General features: G+C 49.7%; 1 protein-coding gene across 9 annotated transcripts in view; it reads right to left on the bottom strand.

Annotated features, from left to right (window-relative positions):
- Window positions 1-12,043, bottom strand: part of PKNOX2 (PBX/knotted 1 homeobox 2) — a 581,048-nt gene that overhangs the window by 131,382 nt on the left and 437,623 nt on the right. For all 9 annotated transcript variants that reach the window (XM_063943776.1, XM_063943772.1, XM_063943775.1 and 6 more), the window contains one exon: window positions 1,385-1,556. In XM_063943776.1, the coding sequence (XP_063799846.1) occupies window positions 1,385-1,556 (172 nt within the window). The remainder of the gene's footprint in view (window positions 1-1,384; window positions 1,557-12,043) is intronic.

The raw sequence follows: 12,043 nt of genomic DNA, 5'->3' as shown, positions 1-12,043 counted from the left end.
CGCTATACTTTATGCCTCACGAACCTTGCAAAGGTGATTATAGCTAGAAATTGGTTTGCTTCTGCACCCCCTAATATATTTCAGTGGAGAGCACTGGGTAATGAGGTAACTGGACACGAGAGACAGTTATTCAAGAGCAGGAATACAATGCATAAATACTCTGCTAAGTGGGATAGGTGGTGCACCTCTATTCTTGGTAATTACCTCATCGGAGACAGGGTAACCTAGCTATGAAGTTTTATTAGCTATGTGCTTCCGGCTGCTAGCACATTCTGTCTGGCTCATGGATTGACCAATCGTGCATAGTTGTATCTACTCCCTATTTGTTTTACCTGTTCCTTCTTTAGTGAAATGATTTCTTTACTTTGTTATATGACACCTGATGTAAAGGCAGGTCTCTACTGTTAACCTGTATGTGTCATTTTTTTTATTGTTGTTGTTTTAGGAGATGTATTTCAAAAAAGTTAATAAAATATTTACACAATTAAAAAAAATAATAAGAAGAAAGGTTTTTCAACACAGGTGATTGCAATCATAAATTAAGAAGGAACTCCAGGTAGAGAGCATTTTGTCCCTCCTGGAATGGGTCATATTAGGAGGTATGGATTGTGTATGTTAAATTTAAACCAATAGTGTATATTAGATTTAAACTAATATTTTAATAATGACTGAGTACTGCTTATAGCTCCACCTAATTGAGAAACAACAAGTTTTCTTGTAGTGGAACAAAGACAACTTAACCTTAAAATACACATAGAAAAATAAAATCTATAATTTATCTTGCAAAAATGCAATAGCAGCAGCCTCTGTACTACTTACACACTGGGACAGGACTGAGGAGGTCTCTCTCTGTGTGCCTCTCGCTAGACCCGAATGCTCTCATTAGTTAACATGTTACACAGCCAGGGAGTAGGTGAAGCTGGGATTCCTGCGTCACAGCTCTCTTCTCCATCCTATCTATCCTCTGGTTGGGAAACTCATAAAACCTGATGCTCCTGTGTCTTTGCCTACATTGCAAATTGTCTTGCTCACATTCTGGCTGCCTGGTTCTGCTGCTGCACAAGAGGGAGAGCGAGTGATGTCAGTGTGCTCCAGCTGGGGGACCCTCTAACAGAGGGGTGCCCGATGTACAGTATGCCCTGCACCCCCACCTTAATCTGGCTACGCTTGACATAACTCCTGTATGAAATTGCGTCCAAGGAAACATTTCTATTTCCTTGTAGCTCATGCACAACAATCACTGCACCAAAAAGCTTCCGATAGTAAATGGCTGGAGAAGGAACATGCACAGTCAGGGCAGACTTGCACACCAGCATTTGACCTTTCCAGCATAAGATCTGGAGTTTAGCAAACTGTGGACCTCATTACTGATGGAGATCATTACCAGGTTGTCCAGCTCAGGGTCCTCGCTGAAGAAAGGTTTATGCTCTTGTTCCTGCTGGTGGACAAAGTTCTCGATATCCACATCAAAGCTAGCAGAAGTAATGCACTCGGAGCCCTGTGTGGCCTGCTCACACTTCTCAAACAGCAACGTCAACAGTGGGAACAGGGGGTGTCTGGGGGAATAAAGAACATTTCACATTAGCGGTGACCATGAGAGAGAATGGAGACAGCACACAGAAGAAAAACAGCCCAGCAGCGTAAATCCCACTTATCGTATATGTATGTTGCATAAAAACAGTGCAGAAAACCTTCCATAGCATCAACAGCTCCTTCACCTTCTCTCATTAGCCTTTGTAACAACTGTGCAGCTGCTAGTATACCCCGCAGTGACTAGCCAGTGCGGATGTGTCCTAATCAACCTCAGTAGTGGTGGCCGAAGCAAGACTTTCGCGTGACCCTGTGGATTCCTGAAGGTGGAATCTTATAACTACAGCGTATATAAGGATACAGATGTGTCCTCTCTCAACGCACTTCGTCGTGAGCGTGTTTTCTAGCGCCGGGCATCTTTTTGTGCATTTTTTCCCCAGGAATAAACTGTAACATAGCATTACATATGCAGATACAGAATACAGGCTTGCGCGTCTTAGAACATAACAATGCAAATATGACACATTTTTGCCCCCCCCCAAAAAAAGGCGCCTGACGTTAGCAGAGTGCATGGCGTACTGAGGCTAGATGTATGAGGATACATCTGTATATTAATCAGGAATTCTGGGATCACACAGTAGTTTAGGTAAACTACAGATCTCTAGTGGAGAAAGATAAACAAGTTCATAGCGTACATACTGTCTGTGGCACTGTTACCGTATGCCCTGCCATAGCGGATGCCAGTGTTTTACCCTGCATGTAATACCATACCCTCCAACTGTACTTTTTTGGCAGGTACAGTACCTTTTTTATGGTCTGTAGCTGCCAAGGTGCAGAGGTGTCCTGAGTACATGGTTGAGGACCAATTCAAATGACTTACAGTCAATGTAATAGACTAAACCAGCGCTTGTCGCTACCAGTGATAAAACACGTGGACAAACAGAAGTGAATCCTGTCCCTCACCACATAACTGAACCTCAGGATGACCTACAAGCACAATTCACTTAATTTAAAAAAATGTCTCTGAATTTCTCAATAAGAAACGTCTGGCCTAGGGGTGCTGTGAAAAACATTCTGATACTATAGGGCACATAGCAAGACTATCTGCGCAAGGACCCGCAGGACCGGCAAGGACGTGGATTTTTTGCGGTTTATGGCAAAAACCACGCCCAAATTGTCGCACCAGAAGATAACCTGTTTGTTACGCAGGGCATCGCACCACAATTCCAGAGCGACCAAAATGGGAAATATTTCCAGCAACAGCATGTTCGTCTTGAGGCCCTTGCTAAGCCAGGCACGAGGCCAGGGACACGCGCACCAATGGCCCGTGAAATAAGCTCCGAACCCGTAAGCACCAGAGGCGTCCGTGAAAAGCTCCAGGGATGGGCTAGACACAGGCGCCTCCTGCCAAATACAGATGCCGTTGAAACGAACAAGAAATTCGTCCCAAATCCGCAAATCCCTTCTGATTTTGAGGGACAACCTAAGAAAATGATGCGGGCGTCTAACCCCCACGGTAGCCCGTTCCAATTTTCTACAGAAAACCCTGCCCATGGGGATCACCTTGCAAGCAACGTTAAACAGGCCCAACAAGGATTGAGCCTGTTTGAGAGTAAGCTTGCCCGCAGCCAGCGCATATAGGATACCGTCACGTAAACGCAACACCTTGTCCGCAGGGAGCCTACAGAGACCAGCGACCGTATAAATCTGAATCCCGAGGTAAACCAAGGAGGCGGAGGGACCCTCCATCTTCTCAGGTGCCACCGGAACCCCGAAGTGTGCGAAGAGGGCCAGAGCCCCCTGCAGCAAGAGGACGCAGCGATCCGAGTCTGATGGGCCGATAAAAAGAAAATCGTCCAAGTAGTGCGAAATTCCCCATTCGCCCGTCGATTGCTCGAGACACCAGTGGAGGAAAGAACTGAACCTCTCGAAGTAGGCGCAAGAAACAGAACAGCCCATAGGGAGGCACCGATCTATGTAATAGCCATCATCTGGCTTAAAACCCATAAACCGAAAGGCGGACGGGTGCAGCGGCAGGAGGCGGAACGCTGACTGGATGTCCAGTTTAAACATAACAGCCCCAGGGCCGAAAGCCCGGATGGCGTCTATGGCCGAATCAAAGGATAGGTAAACAACCCTACACTGATCATAAGGGATAGCATCATTAACCGATGACCCCAAAGGACAGGAAAGATGTTGGATAAGCCGAAATTTTCCCACGGTCTTTTTGGGAACGATGCCTACTGGGGACAAGACCAAATCAGGCAAGGGGGGTTCCCGGAAAGGGCCTATCATTCTCCCTAACGCCACCTCCGCCTCCACCTTCTGCTGGAGCACGTCCGGGAACTCCCGGGCCGAACGCAGGTTCGAACCCGCCCCGGGACCAACCCGGCCATGGATCGGCAAGGGGAAGCCCGACGCGAAACCCGAGTGTAAGAATTGGGCGTCCGCCGGCCGCGGGTACCGGCGCAGCCAGGGAATGAGCGCCCGGAGTCTAATTGGGGTGGGGGCTGTGGCCAACGCCAGGGGCCGAGGGAGTGCGACTCTGACGGTACTGCGGGCCGGGACCCCCTCCGGTCGCAGGACTGGGACAGTCCTTAATCCCGTGGCCCCCGCCACATCGGATACAGGAGTGACGAAAACGACAGCGGCCGCCCAAGTCGCATTGGGCATTATTAAAAGCGAAGCATTTGCCATGCCCCGCGCGGCCCGAACCGCCGCAAAAGCCGGCAGAACGAGAGGCAGGACGTTTTGCCCAACGCCTCGCAGTGCCGCCCTCCTCAGCGCCGGCAGAACCCTGGGTCAGTTCCGAGCACAATTCCACATCTTTCTTACCAAAGTTATAGATCTGCCGCCCGTGTTGCTTCCGCCGAAAATCCTCATCATAACGTCGCCAGGCCGACCCTTTGTACTTATGGTACAGCACGTGTATGAGGAATTGATATCGAACTATGTTCATGTGCTCGTCCGGGTGGGTCTCTAGGTAACATGCAGCAAAGATCAGCATACAGCGCACCCAATTCGTGTAGGAGCGCAAAGCGTCCTCGCTGCCCTGCCCCTTTTTCTTAGCTGAAAGTAAGGCTTTCCGATCGTCGCTAGTAAGAGCGAAAATATTCACATATTGGCCCTTGCGGATACGGTCCCGGACCCGGGGCCTGAGTCCACGTTGCACGGCCGTATTAGCGCAGTGCACGGTGTCCGATTCCACCGAGACCTGGGAGGCGGACGAGGTTGAATACCGACGTTCGCGCCGTCTGCGACGCTTAACCCTGTGCAAGCCGCCGTCAGAGGAGGACAGCCCCTCCGAGGATGTGGAGGCAAGGAAAGAGTCCGTGCCCTGACGCCTGCGTCTGCGCTTGCTGCAAAGCCTACGCGCACTGCTGCCTGCGCTAGAGGAGCCGGATTGAGCACCCGATCCCAAGCCACTACGTGGTGTAACCGCGCTCCCACGAGACCAGTCGGGGTCCCATGAAGACTCACCAGCACGCGAGGGAACACCGTCCGTCCCAACAGCCACCGGACGACTCGAGGAAGCACCGGCAGACTCCATTCCTGGCTCGACGTCCGCGGCTGGAGAAAGAAAAGAGACATGGTTCCCCTGCACCCCCATCGGACCAACAGCCGCCGGGAGCGGGGCAGGCGTGGGAACCGTCGCGCCAGAGGACAGAAGCGGGGTAAGAGATCGCGCAATGCTATCCGCCAAAGAAGCAGCGGGTTGCCCCAGTCCCCCGGGTTCGGAGGATAACAAGGGCGCCACTGCCGACACCACAGCTGCACAAATGGCGGACAGAACGTTGGTGTCCACCAAGGGTGCCGCCGCAGGGGCAGGCGGAGGGAGATCAGAGCCGCCAAGCGAGTCGTGCGCCCCAAGGACCCGGATGATCCCTCACTGTCGGGCCTAACGATACCGCTGACCAGCTGCGCTGAATCCCGCGCCAACCGCCAGCACCGCGACCTTCTCCGATCCCGAGCATTGGCCACGGGATTCGATTCCGGAGAGTCGTCACTGCTGGACGGAGGCAGGCCGACGTCGGAATGAAAGCCGTCCGCAGCGACGGTGGCAGGAGACGACAGGACACGGGGAGGGGCAGAATGGTCGCTCACCGACGGCGCACGCCGCCCCCCGATGGGGTGATTGACCCTGGGAGGAGACGCACGGCCACGGGCGGCGGCCACAGCGCCACCCGCCATGCGAGGCAACCGTGAAGGGGCCGGCGCTCCAGGGCCGTCCACGGCAGGAGAGGGCAGGTGGGCCGCCCCGCCGCGGGCGGACGCAGAACGCCCTCGCCCGACGGGCCCTGCCCTTTCCGCAAGCGGCAGAGGGGGAGATGTGGTAGTGGAGTGGGGGCGACGCCCTGCCCTGTTGGGGGAGGGCGCAGTCCGAACCTGACGGTGAAAGGGCAGGCAGTGTAGAGGGCTCTGGCCTCATAAGGGCCCCCAAGCTGGCAGGGAGAACCGCGGCACGCGCGCGCTGCCGAGACTGAACGGGTCTGGCAGGCGCGCGACCACCCCACGTGATCGGAGCGGCCGCGGTTAGTAACAAGCAGCGGCCTCAGGGATGGCAGGACACCGTCCCCGGCAAGCCGTCGCGTGCGCCCGACATCCCCCTGCACTCCGTCATCCGCCGCGGCTAGCAGCGGTGAAGGAGAGCGCAATCTCGGGGGAGCACGGGCGGGCGCACCTTGAGTCTCCCGCACGGCAGCCGCAGTAGGCCTTCCCCGTGCCGGCTGGACTTCAGAGGCGTCCAGGAGCCGGGCGGGGAGGCCAGCAGTGCGGCGGGGGCGGCTTCTAACATCCATAGTGAGGTAAGCTGGGGAAGAACAAAGAAAAGGAAGGAAAAGAGAAGAGGAGATAAAAAGGGGCAGGGACAGAGGAGGAGAGAGGAAGAATTAAAAAGGGGGGGGGGGGTGAAGGAGAAATATGAGTGAAAATAAGGTTTGGAAATATAATAAATGGAGAAGTACTTGCAGGTCTCAGGAAAAAGATCTGGAAGAGAGGCAGGAAGTATCCGGTCAGCTGCCTAAGTATATACATGACCGGCCAGCCCCCTCTCCATGATCCAGCCAATAGGCACCCAGGCCTCTCTATACGTTCCTCCCACCACAAAAACATTAACCCCCTCCAGGCCAAGGTGATGCATCGAGCGGCGATGCGGAAGCCCAGACGGTGCGTTTATGCCGCTATGGTCACATTATGTTCCCGACGCGGTCTTTCTGATACTATAGGGCACCGTGACTCAAAAACATTTGTGAACTACTGCGTTATAGGAATGTGAACTGTATCCCTGTGCGCCTTACGGAACGGTTTCCCCTAAATCACACGCCTCTCCTTCGTGTGATCCGTAAGGAATTAGACCAGTGGCTCTTGTAGCGTTTCTCTTGGCTAGGGTGCATATTATAAAAATGAATGTTCTCCCTAGGCTTTTGAATGTGCTACAAGCGATCCCAATAGGTCTTCCTCCTTGCTTTCTCTCCAAAATCCTCGCTCTTCTTCGTCTTTTTGTCTGTGGTGGCAGAAAACCTAGACTTAGACGTGGTAAATAGTTGCCTTTGACCTTGACATATTACCAGGCCGTTGTCCTGAAAAGGATATTAGATGGGACTAGGGACTCGGGAGGGTTGTAGTGGCTGCAACTAGAATCCATATCCTCAAAGCTCCATTTAGATATGCTCCACACATCCAACGGTTGTGCCTACCTTGGAAACATGGAGGAGATTGCGCATTAGGACCGGGGTTTCCTCTTTACTATCCCCCCTCACCCCTCTTTTGCACAACCCTGACTGGAAATTCGAGGAGGGTGATGTCTACCTGGCAGGCAGCTGGGATGACTAGAATATGCCATCTCATATTGGAGGATAGGTTTCGGTCCTTTCAGAAGCTCTACACCGCAACGCCTCTTGCTAGTCAGAACTCGTGGATTTATCTACAAGATCAACATTTTATCTCCTCTCATGGAGGTCTCAGTTTTCCCTCTCTGCTGGTGGTTCCTAAAAGAACCAGGCACTATGATACATATCTGGTGGGATTGCCCCGATAGTTCCTTTTTGTAGGGGGATTATAGCCTTGGCTTTGGAAATCTTGGGTTACTTAGCCCCTCTAATTCCTTGTTATTGGTTACTTTCCCATTTCACCATTCCTATCTCTCGATACAAAAAGTCCCTCCCTAAACATTTCAATAATGCTGCCAGAGCAGTACTCCCGGACCATTGGTGCACCCAAGCCCCGCCCACATTCTGGGACTGGTGTCAACGCTTGGACTTCTATATGGCGATGGATGACATAATTTGTGCAGCCCCTGAAAAACACTTGGAATTTGTGGCATTGTGCTTTCAGTGGATTGAATTTAAATAATCTGATTCATATACAGCTCCCCTTCCAAAATCCTGATTTTCCTGGTGGTCTACTTTTGCGAGTGCTACCTTTGAGTGGTTTATGGGTTTGTTTTGTTTTTCTGAGAATTGTCTTATTGGCTTATTCTTGCTGACTTGTCATCTGCAGGTTTCCTTATCCACACCTCTCCCATATCTTCCCTAATATCCTTCATCTTACTCTTTATTCTTTTACTTGTTTCTTTCTTTTCTTCTTATTCAGGTCATACTTCTTCACAACTGCAAATTGATGTCCTTTATATAATGCGGATTGACCCCTCTGATTTTTTTGTTATTGCATGCGACTGTTCACTATATATTTTTATGTCACTTGATCATCATACAGTATTTCTACCATTTGCATTTTGCCATTATTGCGCTGTGACTATTGTAATCTGTACATTACAAAATCCTTTCTTTGAAAATAAAGAATAATAAATGAAACGAAAATGATGAATCCCCATCGCTGAACTGAATAACGATACGGCCATGTGCCCCTCTAAACGCCAAGGAATGCTATTTTCCCTCATGACCACTTTATTGTTTTCAAAGGTCACAAAACGGCTCAAATGTATTAAGCCTTAAGAAGAGATAGGGGCAGATGTATTAAGCCTGGAGAAGTGATAAAGCAGTGATAAGTGCGAGGTGATAACGCACCAGCCAATCAGCTTTTCACTGTCATTTTTCAAACACAGCCTGTGACATGGCCGTTAGGAAGCTGATTGGATGGTACTTTATCTCTCTTTATCCGTCTCCACTTTATCTCATTTGGGCCAATATGCTCTATATAACCTGCTGCACTTACCCAATACAAGGAATGCCATTGCTCCTTCCATTGGCTGGTGACTATGGAGCAAATTCAGTAATTATCCGGTTCTAGACCAGAAAATGATCGTTTGTTAGCCTCGCCATTTGTAGCAATAAGAAACTAAAGATAACGTGGATGAATGATAAAAGTCAGGAAAGGAGCCTGACCTAGTGGTGGGTTACTTACAAGTGATCCATAAAGTGAATACCGCACTCAGCCTTTGGGATCTAGTGCCGTTTTGTGCATTGTGGTCTCATGACCACACATGCACCAGTGGAGAGTGCTGGGGAGGACCCTACAGGTCCCTCTCCGTTTTTTTGGAAAGTGTCCCTGCGAGTTAATTTCAGTATAAAACGAGAATACTTTGTTTAAAAGTGACAAGTCAGTGACGAGACAGGCTGATAATAAACACGGCACTGCCACAATTGTTAATGCATAGCCCCTATATCTGGGTATTGCAAAAACAAAAACAGTGCAGCGGCTGCAGTTTCCCTCTGCTTGGCTGTAAAACCCCAGCAGGTCTGCTAAGTGTCCGTGCCGAGGAATGATATATACACAAGGCTGTGCGATGGGATGAAAGGGTTAAGGAGTTTGCACGGCCTAATTTGCAGGCTCTAATGCTGCATCATATTATAGAGTAATCTGCACTGATCCCAGTTTAATGCAAGGCTCTGAGTCCTTAACAGAGAGTATAAAGCACAGCCTCGCCTGCCGTAATCAAGGCAGCCCTGCAGGGGCTTAGCCCAGGGATATGAAAGACAAATTCCAGACTGTGTTATGAATTATTGCGCCTTATGAACCTTCCAACTCTCAACAGATGCCTCCTGCCATTTAAACAGCCACTAGATCAATTAGAAATGAAAAGGCTCAAATCGGCCCAGTGCAAGGGCACTAAATTACCAGAAACTAATAATGCAAGCAGCAGAGCCAGGTGGTGGCGGTTCACAGGCGAGCCCCCAACCTCTGCTCAACTTTATGGAGAGAATTAAACTGCGAGAGCGGGCTGCGGAGAGGTGTAATCCAGAAACCACTGCAAATTCCATGCCAGTGATTTAATAGGGGTACGAGGAACGAATGCGCGATATAGATCCCGGCACTAATAACACCAGGGAACGACTGAGACGCAGCTAATGTAACTGGAATAATGTGAGCAAATGACACCAGACGTGAACCCATAAAATCACACAGTCACACACCAGCAACAGCTATAGACTGCATGGTCTAAAGATCCCAGCAAGGTGAGAGAGTGCTGCCATACGAGACAAGATGGTTTACGGGTGAACGTCACTGCGCACATATTGGTTCTGATCCTTAAGGGCCCTACACACTTGGCGATTTCAGCGATTTTGACGACCAACGATATTATCGTTGGCCGATTTTTCATCAACGATTTTTGCATACACACTGGGCGATATCGATGGCCGATTTGGAGGACAGTCCATTACATCTATATCATCCTAATTGGCATGCATGTATAAACGATGATCGACCATTGATGAACGATTGTGGGAAGGTGCATCGTTCATCGTTGATGCATACACACTTAACGATATCGATGGCCGATTTGACGGCAGTACATTACATCTATATTGTCCAAATTGGCTTGCATGCATAAACGATGATCGACCATCGATGAACGATTGTGGGAAGGTGCATCGTTCATCGTTGATGCATACACACGTAACGATATGAATGATTTATCTTAATTTTTGAATGATATATTTCATATCTATCATCAATGTCACAAAGTGTGTCGGGCCATTTAGTTGGAAGCAAAGCAGAGCCAGTAACTGTGCCCCTTGGTAAAACCATGCTGCACAGCAGGTGGGTCAGGTGTAACATGTGCAGAGAGTTAGATTTGGAAGAAGTGCGTCCAAACTGAAATCTAACAGTGTAAAAATAAAGCAGCCCGGCATTGTTCCCAAATCAGAATCAACCCCATTTAAAAAAAAATAATAATAATATATCAGCAATACGTTTTAATCGTATTAATGTTTCCAAATGGGACAAATGAAGTTAACGTCTAGAGCTGATCACAAGGAATGTGCAGAAAGCGTTTCTGGGACTAGCCCACACTGCCAGGAGAACACTGATCTGCCCTGCTTCTCCCAGCTAAGAAATTCTCACTTATGTACAGATGGAGCCCTGCTCATCTATCCCTTTAATAGGATTAATTGAGCCAGGGCAGTCGGACTTAGGGGGTCATTCCGAGTCGATCGCTAGCTGCCGTTGTTCGCAGCGCAGTGATCAGGCTAAAAATCTGCATTTCTGCGCATGCGTATGGCGCGCAGTGCGCACGCGCGACGTACTTTCACAAAAGCCGATGCAGTTTCACACAAGGTCTAGCGACGCTTTTCAGTCGCACTGCTGATCGGTGAGTGATTGACAGGAACGGGGCGTTTTTGGGAGGTAACTGGCCGTTTTCCGGGAGTGTGCTGAAAGACACAGGCGTGCCAGATACAAACGCAGGTGTGCCTGGGGAAACGGGGGAGTGGCTGGCTGAACGCAGGGCGTGTTTGTGACGTCAAAACAGGAACTAAACAGACTGAAGTGATCGCAAGCTAGGAGTAGGTCTGAAGCTACTCAGAAACTGCACAATCTTTTTTGTAGCCGCGCTGCGATCCTTTCGTTCACACTTCTGCTAAGCTAAGATACACTCCCAGAGGGCGGCGGCATAGCGTTTGCACGGCTGCTAAAAGCAGTTAGCGAGCGAACAACTCGGAATGAGGGCCTTAATCCACTGCTGTATTGTTCTCTCTGTATTGTATTGCAGCTGAGAACAATAGATGAAAGGATTATGCTAATAAGCCTTGGTGCACCTAGACACAGCAGAGACGGCTAGATAAGCGAGGCTCCATTCGTATGGGCTAAAAGGCACGGGCTGCTTTATTATTGGTCTATGAACACAAAAATATACTTGATTAAATTCTAAAGGTAAAATACACATACCCCAGGGGAAGACTGATGAAATAAGGCCTCCGCCGACTTCTAGGGGCATTACAATAGGGCAGAGGTTCTTACATGCGGTCCTCAAGGCACCCCAGCGGTCCAGGTTTTAAGTATAGCCATGGCTCAGCACAGATGGTTAAATCAAACTGACTGAGGTACTAATTGAGTCACCTGTGGCCAAGCACGGATATACTTAAAACCTGGACCATTGGGGTGCCCTGAGGACGGCGTTAGAGAACCTCCGCAATAGTGAAACTGACAGTAATGCCTGTTATATATAATGTGACACAATGCTGCGCAGAGCGGGCAGAGATGGAGATACAGCGATTACGGAGGGAGAGGGTTAACACGCCGCAGGATCTGGAAGGTAAATAATTCTCTCCCTTTT

The sequence above is a fragment of the Pseudophryne corroboree genome, chromosome 10 (assembly GCF_028390025.1).
Source record: "Pseudophryne corroboree isolate aPseCor3 chromosome 10, aPseCor3.hap2, whole genome shotgun sequence".
In the NCBI taxonomy this organism is placed as follows: Eukaryota; Metazoa; Chordata; class Amphibia; order Anura; family Myobatrachidae; genus Pseudophryne; species Pseudophryne corroboree.
Note: the sequence above shows the minus strand (reverse complement) of the source record. Positions and strands in the feature narration are given on the sequence as shown.